We start from the raw sequence: 21553 nt of genomic DNA on the forward strand, positions 1-21553 counted from the left end.
CTAACTGGTCCTTGCTTTTAGCTTTGTTCCTTTCCATACCAAACGCAGAAACCAGAGACTGTGATCCTATTTAGATGTAAGTTAGGTCATGCAACTGTCACCCTCCGCACTGCCAACGGCTGCCCATCTCTTTCTAAATTAAACCCAGAGTCATCACTATGCCCAAATGATTACTCCTCACTTTATCAGCTAAAGCTGTCCTTATGTCCTTGCTTTTCCTAAAACTAGCAGGAATGTTCTTCCTTAAACCCTTTGTTCTTGCTGCCTTCTTCTGCTTGGAGCCATCCCCTCTCAGAAATCCATTTGGCTTATTCTCTCATCCCTTCTGGTTCATTCAAATATTGTCTTCTCGACGAGACTCCTCAGACTATTTAAAATTGAAATCTTCCCTCACTTCCATCCAGCATCCTATATCCCATGTCCCTGCTTTATTTCATCCCATAGAATTTATCTTCTGTAATGCTATCTAAATAAATAACTTAATCTTTGTAAACTCTTGGAACAATGATTGGCACATAAGTGATTTACCTGTTTACTTGATAACAATAATGTACATATCTGATTTACTCCCTGAGGGCAGGGATTTCTGCTTGTAGTTTACTGCTGTATCCCATGATATAGAACAATAGTTAGTACATGATACATGTTCAAAAATATGTTGAATAAATAGAAATGCCTATATACAATAAAAGGTCATAGAAAATGACTCGATTTGTTGCAATCATTTTAGGTAGTTTGAAAAATAGAAGCCATCCCATAAGACTAAGTCCTCAAAGACCATTCTCCAAAGAGAAATGCAATTAAAATTCAAATTTCAAAACTCTTTGCAATATACCAAAAGGTGCATTTACCTAAATGACAGTATATTATGCTCCTCTGAAGAGCAGCATTCTTGGCTCACATCTCCCTGGTGTAACTCTCCACGTAGTCATTTAACATAGAGCCACACATTCAAATAGAGAGAAAAATGTACTTGTTCATTGTTCCTCTGTTAGAAAATAACCAAGGAAAAGATGGCATTTCCAGGCTCTAACAATATGTAGTAGGACATAGTTGGAAAACATAAGGTTTGAAATGACCAGATATCTACTCCCTGTCCAGACTCTAATTCCTGGCTCATGTAGGATAATCTCTCCATAGTCTGTACCTCAGTTACTTTATTTGTATGCAATTTTGCTTCTCTCCTCTGAAATGTCTGAAATGGCTTCTAAGCATAGCCCATTACTAAAAGTAATCCACGCTTATTTACAGCTAATCAAAAAACATTCCGAAGATGTGCAGAGCACTTCATTGTTGTTCCCATCATGTGCCTTGTAGGCTGTAGAGTTGGCCTTGGACAAGCAGGAGAATGTCCCACCTGCTTCAGTCCTTTCTTCTGGTCTACACATCTTCACATCCCTACAGAGATCCTGATTATCCAGCTGTAGCCATTGTGGTCATGCCAGAGACTCAGCAAAATGCATTGTCCAGAATCTCACATTCTTTAATGTGGGAACTTGATACCTACAAGACAAACTAGTCTCCTTTGATAATACTGATAATCTCTTCGAGTATAACTTTGATGCAACACGGGTGAAATGGAGAGAAGTTAGGTAAGAGGGACAGAGACCCCCAAACCTGTCACATGTAAAATGAGAGATTTGGCTAGCCTCTAATAGAATCCTTATTTCCCTGCCGGTGCTGAAATTTCATGAAATTAAGGTATGAAATTCATTAAAAAAAGACTCAAGTTCTCAGCAGAGTATGGTTAAATGACATGAAAAAAGTCTTCATAACTGAAATTTGTCAAGGTATTACTATAAATCCTATTACAGTTTGTGCATATAAACCTCTGCTTCAGTGAGCAGATTGGTAGGTTCAAACAGATCAGTTTTTTAAATCTAGGAATTACAGTACACACTTTGGTCAGATCAAAATACACAACAGTGAACCCTCCTTTTCCAGCTACTAAATAGGGCAAAGCCACCTACTCCTAAAATACTTCTGTAAAGCATTTAGAGATTATTGCCTTTTAAGATCAGTTAATTTGAAATTATTTAAGCATGGGCAAGAAAAAGTAGCTCCATTTCCATACATATTATCAAGTTGCATAAAGACACTAAAACTATAAAGATCAGGGAACCGCCTCGCCACGGTGGCTCAGTGGTTGAGCATCAACCTATGAATCAGGAGGTCAAGTTTCAATTCTGGGTCAGGGCACATGTCCAGGTTGTGGCTAGATCCGATCCCCAATAGGGGGCGTGCAGGAGGCAGCCAATCAATGCTTCTCTCTCATCATTGATGTTTCTATCTCTCTCTCCCTCTCTGAAATAAATAAAAATATATTTAAAAATAAAAAAAGATTAGGGAACCAAGCTAAAGAATTTCATAGCTTGGCTGGAGTGGGGACAACTATGTAACAAGAAGGGAGTTTCAATTTATAAGATTTTTAGCTTTTAGTGACAGGGCAACCTGACATTTTTTGATTCATTATAAAAAAAAAAAAAAAGATGAGTTATTTTTAGCCATGGACTATGCCTAGAAGCCTTTTCAGGGAAAATACACAGAACTGCATAGAAACAAACTGAGGTATACACTAAAGAGAGATCTCCAGAGAGCTTATCCTAAATGATCCAGGAATTAGAGGTTGGACAGGCAATAGATAGCCAGTAATTCCAAACCTTTTATTTTCCAATTGTCATACTACATCTTACTGATGCCTGGGGATTTCACCTTTTCTTTCGTTATTTTCTAACAGCTGAACAGTGAACACGTACATTTTCTCTTTATGTACATATATCCAATACATCCTCTACACAATGCTTCCCAAGTTTGCCTATGCTCACATGGAGTGAACATATGAAATATATTTTCATTCGTTCACTCTCAAATATTGAGCAGGCTGTGAATATCTAGGAATATAAGGCCAATAAGAAGAACATGGTCCTTGCCCTTAGAAAATTTGGTCTAATGTGGGTGACAGACCAGTGAATAAGCAATTACAAAGTAGAGCTTTGTAGGCCATGAGAGAGAGTAAACAGGGTGCTCTGAGAGTGAGAAGCAGGGGTTCCTAAACTCCCAAGGGGTGTGCTCTAAAAAGAATCAGAAGTTTCTGAAAGAATCGATGCATAAATTGAAATCAGAAGGATGATCAGGAGATTAGTAGGAGGGTTGTTGGTGCTAAAACTAAGAAAAGTTTCAGGTAAGGGAACAGTCATGACTGGGATATGTTCTGAAAAAGGCATCCTTAGATGATTTTGCTATGGGAACATGATAGAGTACATGCACACAAACCTAGATGGTATAGCTTACTACATACCTAGGCTATATGGTATAGCACCTTTGTATGTGCAGTCCGTGTTGACTAAGATGTCGTATAGTCACTGTGCGTGACTATGATGTGCATGAAGGCCTAGAAGTGAGAACTTAACCTGTTTCAGAAATGGAGAGAAGGCCAATGTCACTGTAGTTTAAATTGACCAAGGGGAGGTATCTGACCAGCTATGACACTGTGGAGAAAAGCAGAGGCAAGCTCACCCACAAAGGTCTTTGTAATAAATGGGGAGTTTGGGCTTAATTTTAAGAGCAACGGGAAGCTTGCTGAAGAGGTTCCAAACAAGAGTGGTCAGAGATAAAATTCGTTTCAATCACCTCTTAAACGGATGATTAAATCAGAAAAGCACTTCTGAATTGTGAGTGTCCGAAAACAGTGCCAAATTATGAGGAGGTAGTGTCCTACAGTGTTAAATCTAAGAGGACTTTTAAATAAGCATTTTTGCCTTCAAAACACTGTAGGAGACCATTCACCTCATCAAATGGAAGCCATAGTGACACAGTCTTTTATTTCAGATGAGCACAACTCAGGAGTTATCCGTCTCTTAATCTTATGATAGAAATAGTCATCCATGGCAGAAAAAAAAAATTCAAAGGCAAAATTTGACTTTGTTGTATTTCACACAAGTACAAATTTGAAAGTGCTGACCATAAGTTAACATCACGGAACCATCTCACAATTTCACTGTTGGAAGGGATGTTAAAGATCATTTGGTCTAACTCCTTCATTTTACAGAAGAAGAGAGTATAGAGTTGTTTTTTTGTTTGTTTGTTTTCGTTTTCCAAGATAATCAGAAAGCAGTTTTTAAGATTTGGATTCTTACTGAAAGACTTCAACATATCATAATGGTAACTGGATTACTACAAATAATAATGGGAAAAACTAGTTTTCTGACGCAGATATTTGACTCCCAATACTATTTCCAAGGCTTCAAAATGGCCTCCATTGATCCCCACCTCTTATTATTCACACCCTTGTGTGGTCCCCTCCCACACTGTACCAGACTGCAGCTTCTGTCTTGAATTCTCCTGTGTTCCCTCTGCCCCATACCTCAGATCTCTCACTCTGGTGGAACCAGCAGCCATGTCACAAGCAGCCCTTGAAGAGGCCTATGTGACAAGCAAGTCTGCCACCAATAGCCAGTGAGGAACTGAGGCTTGCCTGTTGGCCTTGTGAATGACCTTGGAATTAGATTCTCCAGGCATGTTGAGCCATGAGATGACTGAAGCTCAGCAGACACCGGAGAACAGGGTCTCAGGAGACCCTGAGCCAGAACCACCCAGCTAAGCCAGTCCTGGATTCCTGACCTTCAGAAAGTGCATGAAATAAAAAGTTAGTTTCTTAAAGTGCTAAATTTTGGGGTAATTTGTTATGCAGTAAGAGATAACAAACACTACACGACATCAGTATATGTTTTTTAATTATTTTATTCTTCATTTACAGTTGACATACAATCTATTATACTAGTTTCAGGTATACAACATAGTGATTAGACATTTATGTAAACTACAAAGTGTACACCCCAAAATCAATATATCTTTTTAACAAACTTAAACTACAAACACTTTAAAAATATCTAAATATTAATACTTTTCTAAACAATAAAATACATCTTTAACTTAAAAATACTATCACTAGTGTTCTTTGAAAGAGGTGATTAAATGGTTTACAGTATAAGCAATGGGATATTTAACTGTTAATTTATAGCTCACCTATTCTAATTTAACCAGAGTTCTTGGCAACCAGACATAGTTAAAATTGAGATTTGGTTGCAGATAGTAATTGCCCATGGCTACATGTTCCCATTTCAATACAACTTAATTTCTTTCTTTGGTTTGAAATCTCAGATACAAAAATCTGAATTTAAATTAAACAATCACTTTCTTCTTAGTCCTGAGTAGCCAAAGTAGGATGCAGAGTAAGAAGGAAACTACAGTCTACCAGCTAATGTTGATACAGACATGTAAAATAATCACGTTTCTAATTAAATAAAACCTCCAGGTAAGGAGAAAAAATAGTTGAAATAGCCCTGACCCCTCTTCGAAGTTTCATCTTCCCTTTATATCTTCAATCCAATTATTTATTCAGCATTTTATAAAAAAGTATTTATTGAACCCTTTGTATACACTAGACATAGGGATACAATGATGAACTCAATAGGCAAGGCTCTACCCTCATAATTTTATCTGGGAGTGAAAAAAGCAATGAAGCAATTACAATGTTATGGTAATTATTAGGGAAGGTAGTACTTACCAGGGTACCTATCCCAATAAGTTGGTGGGGAGGGACATGGGAGATGGGGACATGAGAGAGAGTGTGGGAAAAGCATTTCGTTAAGGTATCATTTCGGGCAAAAAGAACTCCCTATACAAAGGCCTGAACGCAAGGAGATTCAAGATACATTTAGAAACTCAGAAGTTTAGCTTGGCAGGAAGAAGTGTTAAGAGCCCCAGGGAGTGCACTATATCTTTAAGTCACAACCCAAGCATGGGCACAATTCCTTTTGGTGGGGGTTCCCTTTAACAGAGCAGGTGTAGGGGGGAAAGAACAACAAAAAATGTTCTGCACCCTGACCTTCTGCACCCTGTCTGAGAACCCCTATTTATATTCCAGGTCCGAAAAGCTAAAACAGTTTGGCAAGGAGTATGTACACAGTGGCAAGAACTCTGAAGTTAGAATGGCCTGCTTTGAATCCTAGCTTGAAAACAGTAATACCAACCTCACTCGGGTCGTGTCAAAATGAAATGAAAATAACAAATGTAAAGCATCTTGCACACACTAGGCACTCAAAAAGTCTCCTCTCTCCCACTGTCTTGCTTCTGAGCCCACAGCTGGAAGGTACCATGTCACCATCCACTGCTTATGACCCCATTGGCAGAAGACAATGGTCTCTTGGCCGTCTCCTATGTCTCTTAAATTCAGTTCTAGTCTACCCTCTGTGAACCTACCCTCTGGTCAGAGAAACCAGAAGTATTCCAGCATAAAAAGCTCTGTCATAGAAAATGGTAGCATTCATAAAGAAAAAAGAATTATGCCATACACAACTGAGACTTGCTTATCACATTATCTGTATATTTGCATATGTACTTGATCTCCATTATTCCTTGTGACAATACTGTGTGGTGAGTACTGTAATCACTATTTGACAGATAAGAGTCCTAGGTTCAGAGAGGTTAAGTGACTGACCCTGACCTAAGTTTTGAATGTAGCTCATTTTCTAAACAAAGTTGTGTCAACTCTACAGAGGGTGCCTCCCAGGAAAAGTTACAATGGGTACATATTTTGTTATCCTTTCAGTTTCTTTCAACATTGTTAAGACGGTTTTTACAACTATATGCCCATTCCTCAATATCTAACTTTGTGTCCTAGCACAGATAAATTAAATTCTGTGTAAAATTAAAGGGGTGCAGAATTTTCCCCAAATAGTACTTTTTTTTCTGCCCAAGAACCATCCCAATCCTATTAGTGATAAGTACCACTTTCACTTTTCATACCTGCCCACCATGCTCGTAATAGTAAAACTAAAGCTTCCAATTTTCTAGAGGTAGAAACCTGTCTCCTCTGTGAAAATGAGAGCACAAATGAAAGGTTTAATGACTTCCGGTGGACTTTGGTTGCTGATTTCAAATGGAATTATTCCCTCACATGATTAGAATAAGCTCTCTTGAAGGTCATTTGTTTCAAGCCGTCTCTGTTTAAGGAACTGTCTACTTTGCAAAGGAGACCTCCTCATTCCTGCCTTGTAAGGTTATCTAAGTAATATTTCCCTAAGCACCCCTTCCTTTCAGTGTTTCTCCAAAGGTGGTGCCCAGATTAGCTGGATCCGAATCACCAGGGTACTTATTAATAGGTGAGTCCTGGGTTCCAACATTGATTTGAGTCTTCACCCAGGAGTGGGGCATTAGCTTTTTACATTACCCAGTAAGTTCAACATGTTATTAGTCAAATATTCTATTGTTTTGCACCAAAAAAAAAAGAGAGAGAGAGAGATCTTCATTAAAGTCTCCATTATCTTATACTAAAAGCAACTGGTTTTTAACAAGTGGTTGATAACATTGTTGAGCCTGACAATGATTTGTGAAAGACACCTGATACCCCTCCTCCAGGTGCTCTGTATCTTGGGCTTTTGTGAAATACTATGCACAGTTATTCAGCCAATCAAGATTATACCCAATTATACTGTCATCCATTCTCCATTTGCCCATGTTGTGCATGTGGTTGTCATCTCAAGCATTTTGTGGAAATTTGTAAATGTTGGCATTTACAGAATTCCCCAATATACTTAACCCAATGAAACAGGGGAAGTGAGTTTGGTACTATAATTTATTCATTTTGATGATTCCAATTCCCTACTTCATTCAAAAAGTTAAATAACCAGGGCTTACTTGTTTTAAAGTGCTAGCAAATATGAGATATATGAGATATTAGGGAAAAGGATCAATTTTCACCATCCTAAAACTTAGGGTATTAAACATTCTGTTCACATTAAATTAGGCAGTTTCGGGTATGTTACACTAATTAGGTAACTAATTAGGTACATACACTTGGGCACACAGTAAAGTGATTGACATCTTTACTGGGACATATGGACACAAAAACTATTTCTTTCAGGGAGCGTCATTTGGCCAAACATTTCTCAATGTCCTTTCCTGTATAATTCATGTCTCAGGCCAAAAAGGCGTCAGAAAAACAAAAGTCAAGGAACCTCCATCAAGTGGCAAAAATCTGGTCCTGCGAACAGAAACTTACCAGCCCACGAACAAGGCTGATATTGCTGATTGCCACACGGTTGCCTTTCTTGTCATTGGCTCAAAGGAAAGCTCAAGAAATACCGACTTGCCCAGTGAGCCCCTCCACCCCAGTGATATTTACACATCCCACCTGGGCCTTTCGGTTACAAATCCACCTCCTTAAGGAGCCGTGTGAAAAAGCAAGATCAATAAAGAGAAGGAAAAAAAAATTCCTCCGAGCTATAAATCAGCCACGTGGAGCTGCTGCGGCAGCGGCTGTAGCCCCGACTTCCTGGTTCGCTTCCTGCAAACCCAGCTCAGGGGGCTCGGGCCGCGGGCGTGAGCGAGGGGAGGGGCCGCCGGGCGGCTCTAGGACCTGGGAGGGGGCGGCGGCTGCGGGATCCTGCGGGGCACGGGCGTTCGGGGAGCCGGGGCCCATCATTTCCATAAAAGTTTGGGAACCTGGAAGCTTGAAGAGCTGAGCTGTGGGGCAAAGGCTAGAGCTTAGGACCACGCAAGACCCCGGAGAAAGTATAAGTTAGTGACAACGGGGGTTAGCGAAGGAGATTCTGGGGCCAGTTGGGGAGAGGAGAAGGGGACTGCGGCCCCGGAAGGGGGCAGGTAGGCAGAGGGGCAGCGGAGAGAGCGAGGCGCACGGGTCGGTTGGAGCTCTGCGGAGGCCGCCGGCGGAGGGGGAGTACCGCGGCCGCGGAGCGCGGGGCCGCGGGGCGGGGGTGGAGGCAGGGCCGGGGCAGGGACCGCCGAGGGGAGTTCCGGATCTGGAGCTGGGAAGGGCAGGCGGCGGAGAGGGCGGCAGCCGAGGCGGCAGGGGTGGGGGAGGGAGGAGGAGAGCCGGAGGAGGGGGAAGGAGGGAGGGGAGAGCAGTGGCGGCGGCTGCGCCCGGCTGTGTGTCTCCAGCCGCCGGAGGAAGATGAGGCTGAAGATCGGGTTCATCTTACGCAGTTTGCTGCTGGTGGGAAGCTTCCTGGGGCTGGTGGTCCTCTGGTCCTCCCTGTCCCCGCGGCTGGACGACCCGAGCCCGCTGAGCAGGATGAGGGTGAGTGACCCGCCCGCCCCCTCCGGTGGCGGCGACCTGCAACTTGTTTTGTTTGCGCGCGAGTGGCGGGAGCGGGAGCGGGAGCGGCGGGGTCGGGCGCGGCGTGGGCGCCGCAGCTCCGCAGGTGGTGCGGGCTATCGTCGTCGCCGAGCCCCACGCACTCGGTCCCCGCTGCCCAGGTCCCCGCTGCCCGCCGCCGGCCCGCCCCCTCGCCGCCCCTTCCTCCCGCGCCTCCCCGCCCCGAGCACCCCGCGCTGCAGCGGCGGCTCCGGCGGCCGCGCTCCTCGCCGGGACCTCTGGGCGGAGCGGGAGCAAATCGGGTCCCTGGGGGCGGGGGGCGCGGCCGCCCAGCCCCCGACTCCTCGGGGTGGGACCGCGGCGGTGGTGCCGGGGGACGCGGGGTGGGTCCAGGCTGCGGCCTGTGGCGCGGGCAGGCCTGGAGGAGGCGAGATGCCGCCGCTGCCATCGCCACCGGTCCAGCCCAGGCCCCTCGGTCCAGCCCTCCCTCCGCCCCCGCCCGCCCGCCCGGGGGTGCTGCAGACGGGGCTCCCCCAGCCTGCCCGCCGCCGGGGGGTGGGAGGGAGATGGCGCTCCGCCTCCGGCTCTTACGGCAGCGTCGCCGCCCCCTCCTCTCCGGTGGCTGGTGGCCGGGAACCGGGGGTGCGATGGGCGCGCGGCCTCGTCCTGGACCGGCCCTGCCGCCCACTTCCTTGGCGACGGGAGGGGCGGTTGGCCCGATGGGGGGAGGGAGGCAGAGGGGTGGCCCCTCCCGCTCTGGGGCCGGGTCCCCCCGTGACCCCCTTCTGGGGGGAGCCCTTCTCCCGGAGCGACCTAGCTGTCCTGGGGACGTGGAGCCGGTTCCTCTTCCCGGGCCGCGACCGGACTGCTCGGCCGGGAAAGTAACTTGTGCCGGCGCCGCGCTCGCTCAGTCCGACGCGGAGGGGCGCTGAGCTCCCCGCTGCGGCGCATGTGTCTGCCGCCCGGAGCGAGTGTTTGCAGCCTGGACATTCCCTCGCCTTGCGGGGTTCAGCCGGGCGCCTCGGGACTGTAGTCACCGAGCCGAGCTGGGAAGGGGCCGCGGGGAATGCAGCTTCGCCTTGGAGGTGACTGTGACTAGGTCACCGCAGGCTGGCGGCTGGCCGGCCTCGCCCTCCGGCCTGACATCCTCGCCCTCCCCCCACGCCCCCCAGGGAACCACTCCCCTCCTTCCTCATCCCGGACCCTGGGGCAGTGCCCTGGGCCAGCTGCCCCGGGAGGTAGGGGAGGCGTGGGCAGGTGAGGGCCACCAAGTGGCCAGGGGCCGCTGAAAGAGTTGTGCTCAGTTGTGAAGTGCCTCTTGCAAATACGTTCTGCGGTTGCATCTGTGTGATCTCCTTTATTCACTTCTCTTCTTCGGGAAAGTTAGTCATCAGGGAGTTGAGCGAGAAGGCTTTTTCCCTTGAGTAAGAATCTTAGGAGGAGATTTCCTTATTAAGTTCCTGCCTATATGATCACTGGGTTTACTCTTACTGTTTAGTATCTGAAGTTTTTACGATAGTGGAATCTCTTTAAAATATCGCTGGTGGGTTCCCATCCAAGTCATCTACTTTAAAGTTAATGGGGAAAAAAACAACAAATTTTGCTTTTGTGGTTTTAAGCCTGTCAGCTCTCATGGACTGGTGCCAGACTTTTTATGATTTTACTTTCAAAATGACTCATGGACAAAAAAAAAAAATTGAATATTACAATTGTTTGAGAGTATTTGTTTTAAGTCAAATGGCTTTTTACAAAGAGCTAGAAATGTGAAAACCCCGTTTTCTGGGAGAGACATTGAGGAGAACTGACAAAACTAGCCATGTTCAAAATGTCCCCCAGTTCAGCAAGTCTAGACCAGTGGTGGAGCATCAGCACAGTTACCCACCCCCTAACACATTTTATTGGTGCTGATATGTAAGTACCGAGCCACCATGCCCATTTAATAGCTCTTGGAGGTGGTGATATATTGATTTTGGTCAAAATTACAGCCATGTGCTGCATAATGACATTTCAGTCAGCTAGGGACTGCATACATGACAGTGGTTCCATAAAATTATAATGGAGCTGAAAAATTCCTTTCACCTAGTGACATGGTAGCCATGGTGATGTCACAGTGCAGCATGCTAGTCCTGTGATTGTGATGCTGGCATAAACAAACCTATGCTGCCAATCGTGCAAAAGTGTAGCACATACAATTACGTGCGGTACATAATACTGATAATGATAATGACTGTGTTGTTAGTTTATGTATTACTATGCTTTTTATCAGTATTTTAGAGTGTGCTCTTTCTAGTTATAAAAAAATAAAACTTTGCTCTAAAACAGCCTTAGCCCTAGCTGGTTTGACTCAGTGGGTAGAGCGTTGGCCCGTGGACTGAAGGGTCCTGGGTTTGATTCTGGTCAAGGGCACATGCCTAGGTTGCTGGCTCGATCCCCAATAGGGGGCAGCCAATCAATGATTCTCTCTCATCATTGATGTTTATATCTCTCCCTCTTCCTTCCTCTCTGAAATCAATAGCATATACATATATATATGTATATTATATATATATACATATATATACATATATAATGTATATATATATTTATACACACAGCCTCATACATGTCCCATTTACCATGTCTCTTGATTGCGTCATTTTCTCTTGGGCATGATTTAATCTCATGTCTTGTACAGTAACATGCTATACAGGCCTGTAGCCTAGGAGCAGCAGGTTATACCGTATGACCTACATATGTAGTAGGCTATATCATCTACATGTAAGCGCACTCTATGACATTTGCACAATGACGACATTGTGTAAGGACACATTTCTCAGAAGGTATCCTCATTCATCATTAATTTGTCAGTGGGTCCAATGTAATTTCGTTTGCCAAAGACAGAAGCTAGCTTTAAGACTTTTCAAACATAATTAACATCGAAAAGAATGCTTATGGATCAGAAGAGCCAAACCCTTTTATTAACTTTGCAGGCAAGCAGTAAGGTATAGAATACAGATTATAAGTCATAAGAGCATAAATAAAAGAACTATTGTCTCCCATTAATGAAAACCAGACTACGCCCTGGCCAATATGGCTCAGTTGGTTGGAGCATCGTCCAGTACACCAAGAGGTGGTAGGTTTGATTCTTGGTCAGGGCGCACACCCAGGTTGTGGTTTTGTTTTTGTTTTTTTTAAATATATTTTTATTGATTTCAGAGAGGAAGGGAGAGGGAGAGAGAGGTAGAAACATCAATGATGAGAGAGAATCATTGATTGGCTGCCTCCCGGCACGCTCCACACTGGAGATCGAGCCCGCAACCCAGGCATGTGCCCTTGGCCAGAATCGAACCCGGGACCCTTCAGTCCGCAGGCCGACGCTCCACTCACTGAGCCAAACCGGCCAGGGCCCAGGTTGTAGTTTTGATCCCCAGTTGGGGCGCCTTCAGGAGGCAACTGATTGATGCTGCTCTATCACATCAATGTTTCTCTCTTTTTCTCTCCCTTCCTCTCTTTAAAAATCAATTAAAAAATAAAAAAATAAACTAAGAGTTTCTGAGATAAAGCATTAAAGAAATATCTCCTTTATGGAAGATCCTGACCAGTACTCAGATTCTGACCCCCCAGTTTCCCTTACCCTCTGGTTCTTTTACTTTGATTATAATTGTAGATTCCTCCACCCACTGTGAGACACCTGCCTCTCCTTTAATGCTGACCCACATACGGACTTTTCTGGATGTCTATAAATGGCCTGAGATAGGCTACAGAAATCCAGTTTATCAAATGCAGGTGCTGCCTCTCTTCCAGCAAACTTATACTCATGCTTCTGCCCTGTGCCATTTGTTTTGTACTTTCAGTGTTCCAGGTACTAAAGTCTGTTGCAACCTGGTCCTTTTTTTTTTTTTTTTTTTAAACCTGGCCTACTTCCTTGCTTTAGATCACCCTAGGCACTATCACAAGATGCTTTATCCGTGATCAAGACAAGAGCAACACATTTATCTTCCTTCAATCTCGGGGCCTCTTGCCGTTTAAGGTGAATGGTGTGAATTGTACTCTGTTGTGTACGATTTTATAGTCAACAAATACTTCATTTTTGAGTGCCTACTCTGTATCAGTGTTATCTGTTGAGGAAACACTTCTTGCAGTTTAGTCAAAAGAAGAAGAAGAAAGACACTACTAGCTATCAAGGCTCCATAAATCAACCAATACAAATTGTGATACATGCTGTGAAGAAAAACCATGGGGGGGGCGGGGGAGAAATGGAGGAGCTTGGTCATAAAAGGCTTACCTGAAGATAGGGTTTTTGAGTTGAAATCTGAAGATTTGAAAAAGTAGTTGTTGGAGTGGGAGGGGGCATTCCAGAGAGGAGAAAGCCCTGAGGTACGAGGCAGCATGGTGAACTGAGGCACTGGAAGATCCCTATAGTTTGAACATGGAGAGCAAGGAGTGGTAGGTGAGGGTGCAAAGGTAAGTGGGGGTCTCATACACCAGGCTAAGGATTAGGTCTTTAGAGCACTGGGGAAGCCATTAAAGGGTTTTTAAGTAGCAAGACAGCAGTTAGCTTTGTGTTTTGAAAAGATTGCCCTGGCCGCCTGCAGAAAGGATGAATTGGTTTGGAGCAAGAGCAGATAGTAGGCATCTGGCTGGAGGTTATAACAGTTCAGGTGGGGCAGGATATTGCTTGGATTGGCAGGGTGACAGTGGAAGTGGAGAAAAGTAAATTGACTCAAGGACTATTAAAGATACAAAGGCATCAGGCCTAGGTGATTAGATGTGGGGGTGATGGAGAAGAAGGCATCAGGAGGCTTAGGATGATAGATTATTTGTTGCATTACTGAAAGTTCTGAAGACAAATTTCATACATTCTTATGTCCTATTTTATGGTTATGGGAAAGCTTATTTTTTTTGGCTTCGTCCTCTAGATATTATAAGGTCACCATTGATTAAGACCATCTGTTTAGCACTTGCAAAGTACAAAAAGTTCCTTTCATTAAATAAATTATATTACCTCCCAGACCGCGTATCCCAGATTTATCCCTGAGTGAGTGTTTCACATTGAGTCATAAGCCTCTGAAAATAAAGGTTTGTAATGGAAATGTTGAAAGATCGTTAGTGGTTCTAATACAGCACATTCGGTACTGGTGCGGCGCGAGCTGATGATTCTCTGTGCAGTTGCTACTTTAGACAAACCATGACTGCCACTTGGGTTCAGAGCGTAAATAGTAGGAAAGATCCGGAACCATTCCCAGGCAGAGGAGTTGTATGTGACGGGCAAGCTAAGACTGGCTGAAAGGAGTATCACTTAAACAAGGATGAGTGAATTGATTACCTTGTCACGTTCCACCTTATGAAAGCCATTTTCGCTCAATGATGATTGGCCATGAGATTTTATTTCAAAGGGAAGTGCCTTGTATACTATTAGGGGTGGAGCTATCACTTTGCAAAAGAGTATGGTGTCTGAAGTCCTAAGTGGACACTTCTGCCTCAGTTCCCCAGGCAAAATGCCTGGGATTGGTTTTTGTTCTATTTCACTGTCCTCCCCCAACACTGCAATTAAAAAAAAACTTCCCTGTTGACAAATCTAATAAATTCAAGGTTTGTAGACCTCTTGAAATTAATGCAGACTTTTGTGATCACATATATTCTTCTGAGTCAAGAATCAGAAGCTTTCATGTTTCCTGAAGGTGCCTGTAAACCACTCACTGAGCCATTTGGAGGCGGGATTCATGTTTTCTGCTCATGGTGCTAAGCCATTCACAACCATTCACTCATGACACCCCCATAGGTCAGGACACCTGAATATCTAAACATTCCTGAGAATTGCTGTATCTGTCCATTCTGTGGAACTGTTTCCCACCTAGTGGTGAGAAGTCAGCCATCAGGCGTGTTACTACCTCACCTTCTTTCCCCCAGTAAGACCTCATTGGAAAATACCAAGAACCCCTGAAGTAAAAGTCCCTGCTCAAGGGATCACATCCTAGTGGAAGAGAAAGAGGCAGTACTCACGTGGCCTGGGTTCCTTCCCCTCTTCCTCAATCCAGGCAGTCTAAGGAAACAATATGAGAGCTTTCACAAGGATGTGTTTCATTAACAGCCAAACCAGTTGGTGATTTAGAAAAGCCATTCAGGGAGAGCACAATTACTAGTAAAGAAAGAATGGAAACTACTGAACAGTCAGATTTGGATAACTATTTTGTGTATTAGGCTAGCGGCATGGAATGAGAGATGAGGTGTCGGTGACAATTTGGGTTCAGCATAAGCTGCATTAGATCATTTAATAGTAAATTGGAGTCCGAGAGAGAAAAAATAATGTATCATGGGGATGAAAATCAGAATTCTGAGGCTGGGCTATTTGTAAACAGAGCATTTGTAAATTCTAACTTCAGAGTTACCGAAAGAGTTGGACATCAAGTTTTGAATAGCTATTGAATGTAAGAAAATGACTGTTATCTTCAACTTTAACCTAGGTCATTGTCGTTGTTCATATTTTGAATTCTGATTTTCATTCCGGAAGAACGAATTTATAATCTGACAAAAGGGAAAAAGAAGTTAAATACAGGGTGTGGCTAAAGTAGGTTTACAGTTGTTTCTTGGAAAATAATACAATAATTAATAAATAATATAAGAATAAACTGTTTCACATACAATTGTAAACCTACTTTTGCCTCACGTGTAGAATTTAAAGTTTCGAGAATAAAATGGCTATAGCTTGAGGCTATGAAAGAAATGATTTTATAGTAAGATTATGGATGGTGGAAGAGGGAGAACGATGAGAAGGTGGAATATATATTAGCAGTGTGGACAAACTTATTCGTAAGAATTGGAAGATAGGTTATAAACATGGCACTCATTCACTCAAGGAATATTTCAGATATTTATTGTTTAGCATGTGCCTATCCATTGCTGTAGGTGGTGGAGATAGTATACTGTACAGTGGAGGAGATGGAAAGTTTTAACATCACAAAGATGTTACTTAGGGCTTGGCCTAATAACCACACAGTAGGTGTTATGTCTGTACTAACAGCAATCTTCTTTTGATGTGTTTTTACAGTACTTGCCAACCTCCAGCCATCCATACGTTCAAAATAGCGTATTGAGGGCTTTCTTCCTTGCAAGGCACTGGGGCTGGATGCTGGAGATGGCAAGAACACAAACTCCAATCTCCTCTCATAAGTGAGATAAATGGTGTGAATATGGAACAGTCATAAAAAGGAGATTTTACACAGCTGTAGGAGGTGGATGCTCAGAGGCAAGAGTGAAGAGCATGGCATTTGGCTAGACCTAGAGTATCAGTGGGATTTTGACAGGTATCGATGAAGGGAACAACATTCTAGACCAGCAATTGTTAATCGGTGTGCTACAAGAATTTTTAAAACACGCAATACATAACTATTTAGTCAGGGGCACTGACCTCTTTTCCCTTAGATTGTCAAATAAAATGACAACAGCCAACAAAACAATAGCTGTCCAGTGCAAATGAATCAAAATTATATCTATTTTTTTGTCAGATCGGCAAAAAATGCATTGTTTGATGTGAACAGAATTTTAGTAATTAGTTTGTGTGCCATGAGATGAAAAAGGTTGAAAATCAGTGTTCTAGACAAAAGGAATATGGTGAGACTAGAAAGAAGTCTGGTTTACCGGTGAAAAGTGGTAGATTTAGGATTGGAAAAGCAAGTTTGGACCATGTTTTGCAGGGAATTAAGTTGTAGGCTAGGGAACTGGGTTGGGGTTTTATCCAGCACGTAGAAAAGCTCTTCAGAAGTTTTGAAGAGGAGTTGAGGGATTGGTGGCATTCATTTTTTTCATCAACTCTTGAGTCACTAATTCACTCAACAAATATTTCAAATATTGATTGCCTACTAAGTATCATCAATTGTCCTAGGCCAGTGGTCGGCAAACTCATTAGTCAACAGAGCCAAATATCAACAGTACAACGATTGAAATTTCTTTTGAGAGCCAAATTTTTTAAACTTAAACTATATAGGTAGGTACATTGTTATTCACTTAATTAGGGTACTCCTAAGGCTTAGGAAGAGCCACACTCAAGGGGCCAAAGAGCCGCATGTGGCTCACGAGCCGCAATTTGCCGACCACTGTCCTAGGCATTGAAGATGCCATAGAGTAGTAAATAATAGCAACGGTAATAGAGAACATACATTGAATCCTTCCTTTGTGCCAGCTCACCATTCTACATGTATTATGTTGTTTCATTGAAGCAATGGCCCTCTAATGCAAATTTGATATAATCCCCACTTTATAGATGAGGCCACTGAGTTACAGAGAGGTAAACGCCTTGCCCAAGGTCATTTACTTAGGAAGTGGTAGAGCCAGGATTCAATCTCAGGTGTTCTAACTTCAGAGCGTTGCTCTCTGGCCCTACCCCATGGTTTTTAATAGCATAGACGAGACCCTGTGGACTACAAAAAGGGAGACAGACAGACAATAGAGAGGTCATTTCAAATAGCGACAATCGCCGTGAAGACAATACAGGACAATATGAAAGAGAAAGGGGCAGCAGAAACCACTCAGGGAAGGTCAGAGAAGATGATGGCTGAAATGAGGCCTAAAGAGTATGAGCCTGTAATGCAATTCTGAGGAAGAGCATGAAGTGTGAAGCCTCAGAGTTTGAAAAGGGGGCCTGTATGTTTGAGAAACAGAATGAATCCTAATCATGTAGTTTTGATATTATATATACTATGTGTAATGTAGACATTATATGAAAAATGATTAAAATACACAGTAGACAATTTTTTGTACCCTTTTAGTCTGTGCCCTGGTGGTGTGGCTCGGGGAGTTGGTTTTGTCCTATGCATGGAAAGGTGGTGGTCTGATTCCTGGTCAGGGTTTTGGTCATGCCCACGTTTTGGTCTCGATCCCCAGTAGCAGGTTTGTAGGAGGCAGCTGGTAGATGTTTCTCTGTCGATTGATGTTTCTCTCTCCCATCGATGTTTCTCTCTCTCCTCCCTTCCTCTCTCTCTAGAAATCAATAAAAAATAGTGGGAGGGAGGGAGGAGGTCAATGTAACTGGAGCATGGCGAGTTTGGAGAGAATACAGTACTTGATGAGCTTGCAGATGTAGGCAGGGCTCTGGGTTGGATGACAAATTGTATGATCATTGCACTCTGTGAGCTGGTCCTAGATAAACAAAATGAGCAATAACTTGTTTTGGCCACAGGTTTGTGGGCCAGACACACAAATAGCAATTGCAATGGGTGTGACAAAAACTGTATTAACTAAGTCCACTGGGTCCTGTGGGATCACAGAGCAAGCAGCATCTCATCTGCCGTCAGAGATCTCATCTTAGGGCAGGGACGAAGGAACTGTGTGTAAAAGCATGAAAGATTGAAGCAAATCCTAGGGACCGCTTGGCTGGAAGATGGGAATGGGGAGTGGAGGGATGGACGAGAGGACCATAGAAAGATCAATAGAACCTGGACCCTGAACGACTGAACAGTCAGAGCCAGGGTATAAGGAATAATCTGGAATCAAGTGCAGGCTAGATTTCAATGTGGAGAGAAATGTCTCTGTAAGAGAAGATGAGACCTAACCTGGGAGAGGGGCCGAGAACATGAATATGAAGAGAGAGATAGTATGAAAGTAGAATTCCCCAGGGTAGCTCTTGGGAGGAGGAGTCCTACTGGATGGCATAGGAAAGAAAGCTGCCTTTAGAAGGACCAGAACTGTCTGGAGCAGCGGTTCTCAACTTCAGCAGGCATCAGAATCACCTTGAGAATGTGTTAAAACACAGATTCCTCAGCCTCGTGCCCAGATGTTCTGATTCAGTTGGTTTGCGGTGGGCAGAGAATTTGCATGTCTGACTAGCTCCCAGGTGATGCTAATGCTAGTGGTCCAGGGCTCACGCTTTGAGAAGCACAGGTGTAGAGAACGTGTGGGTTTGGAGGCTGCAAAACAAAACATTGGTTTGGTTTGGGCATATGGTATTTTACAGACTTGGGTCAGTCAAGTGAAGGTGTTTACCAGGTAGATGGAATTCAGAATAGAAGTCAGTATTGCTTGCAGGGGGCCCAGCTCATTGGCAGGAACATGATGTCTGCAGCTCAGGGAGTAGATTGATAGATTAAGGGAGCTCATGTGGATGGAGGAGAGAAACATGGGTAGGAAAAAAGAAACATGGAAAGTGCCTTATTCTAGTGCTAAGAAGGTCCAGGCAAAGGTAAAATGCTTTAGAGAATATTACCCTCTTGAAAACAGGAGCAAAAGGTAATCCCCTTAAGGGTGGGCCGATCAACAATTTCAGATGCTACAATATTTGAGCAAGATCTGATTAGAATTAAGGATGTAGCAAGTGGCTGTGGAAGCAAGTTCACCTGTTGCCAAACTAACCAGTAGTACTTGAGAGGGACTACAGTAGCCTCTTCATTGTCATCAGTAAATAAGATGACCCAGGAAAACTGGATCACATGACAGAAGTTCAAGGGGTGAAGGACGGGTTTTTTTTAGAGAACTGTAACTACCAAAAAGGAACATAATCCATTTGGGGTTGTATCTTTTCTGCCTTCATCTCCCCCCAACCATCCTTCTGTGTCTGCCTGTGTCTGTATAGACATATGTGTATACAAGGGTGGGGCAAAAGTGGGTTTACAGTTGCTTGTATGGAAAATAATACAATAATAATAAATAAATAATACAAGAATAAACTGTTTTGAGTACTCAAAACTGTAAACCTACTTTTGCCCCACTCTAATATATTTTTAATTGAATCATACTCATGTAGTTGTGACCCCTCGGGGTATGTTAGAGGCCTGGTGCATGGATTCAGCCCGATCCCCACAGGCCAGGCCAAAGGACCCCACTGGTGCACGAATCCATGCACTGGGCCTCTAGTATGCATATAAGATCTTTGGTTAATCTCTTCCCACCCGCTCCCCTCCCCCCTTTCCTCTGAGATTCATCAGTCTGTTCCATGTTTCCATGCCTGTGCGTTGAGCATCTGCCCCCTAGGAGTCAGTGCACGTCATAGCTACCGGTCGAACGGTGGAACAGTTGCTTAGGCTTTTATATAGAGAGATGCTATATGTAATGTAGACATTAAAAAATATGCTTGTAATACACATTAGGCATTTTTGTACTCTTTAGTCTGAAATCTAGTAACTTGTAAAGCTGTGTTTAGAACAACACTTTAATATTTGAAGTTGGGAAAGAAAAAACAGAATAGCAAAACAGTACGCTCAGCATTTCAGTAATGCTAGCTAAAAAATGAGGTCTGCCGCTGCATTCCAGTTCAGCCTAGTGATCCTGAAAGCAATGCTGAGACAAGTGGAGCTGCAATTACCCAGGGCTTACATCTTTCTTGGAGAGGGAAAAACTTCCAGTTGCTAAGAATCCTGAATATTTCAAAATGAGAAATGTCCTCATTTCTGCCCCATTATAAATTCTCTTCTGGGCTTCCCAGCCTCCATTGCATTTTTAAGCGTTGCTCCTGAGAAGCATTTAAACATGTCAACAGGGAGACCTGATTGAGTTCACTGAGTATAAGAGCTGGTGCACTGCAACTTGAGGAAAAATTAGCTTTGCAGTACCTAATTAGGTTGATGGACTTGCTGCAGAGCACCCTGGTTTTCCAAACCGAGAGGTACAATTAGCTGCAGTATTATATCAATACCAACTAGTCCGCTAATAGGCTTCCAACCAAGGATATTTAAACTGGATGAATTCAGATTAAACCATTGGGAGCAGTTCTGTTCGGGATTAGAAAGGAATAGATGACCTAAGCTTTTTTTTTTTCCACCTTTAATCTTTTATTGAGTCCCTGGGTTAAAGAATACATTTGGGCCTCAAGGGCTACGCTGCTCTCTTCAATAGTAAATGTACATGTTTAATGATTATTTGGCTTACACATAATTTTTAGTTCTTGTTTTTATAAAATATGACATGGATTAGTGCTTAAGTATTGAGGTACTTACTATGAAAATATATATTTAGTAGTATGTGTATACTTTATTAAAAGCATTGGTATTAATTAAAGAATAAGTATGTCTTAAATAGATATTAACTGAGAATTACCAAAACTTTGTCACTTTATGAGAAGGTGGATATATCAGCATTTCTGGTTTTTAAACTATCTGTAATTATCCTTAATCTCCTGATTTTCCTTTTTAATAAAAACATAAAAAAACAAAAACAAAAAAACCTGTGATGAGATATTCTCTGTCATGTGAGGCAGGTTTGCAAATCGCTTTTGTAACTGTGTGGAGGCCTTAGCCTTCTCCAGCTGGAGCCCTTTTAAGTCTGACACATTGAGTCCAGCTATTGAAGTGAAACAGTGGACACGGGTTCTCAGTGTAGCAGGAGACCCTTTTAAACAGTTTTACAGAATTTTAGGAATGAACACGTGTTAAGAAGTGATATCATAACATCAGTGCACTATCCTTATGCTTCTGTGAGAATGTTTTTTATAAACTTTTTAAGAAAAGCTAAATAGAAAAAATTGAACGC

General features: G+C 43.2%; 1 protein-coding gene across 2 annotated transcripts in view; it reads left to right on the forward strand.

Moving 5' to 3' along the window:
* Positions 1-8913: 8913 nt before the first annotated feature.
* The window catches only part of GALNT7 (polypeptide N-acetylgalactosaminyltransferase 7), a 134874-nt gene continuing 122234 nt past the window's right edge, over positions 8914-21553 (forward strand). For both annotated transcript variants that reach the window (XM_070415473.1, XM_070415472.1), the window contains exon 1: positions 8914-9100. In XM_070415473.1, coding sequence (XP_070271574.1) covers positions 8975-9100 — 126 coding nt within the window. In that variant the 5' untranslated portion in view covers positions 8914-8974. The remainder of the gene's footprint in view (positions 9101-21553) is intronic.

The sequence above is a fragment of the Myotis yumanensis genome, unplaced genomic scaffold (assembly GCF_028538775.1).
Source record: "Myotis yumanensis isolate MYYU_CA2020_CCGP unplaced genomic scaffold, mMyoYum1.0.hap1 SCAF_5, whole genome shotgun sequence".
Taxonomy (NCBI): domain Eukaryota; kingdom Metazoa; phylum Chordata; class Mammalia; order Chiroptera; family Vespertilionidae; genus Myotis; species Myotis yumanensis.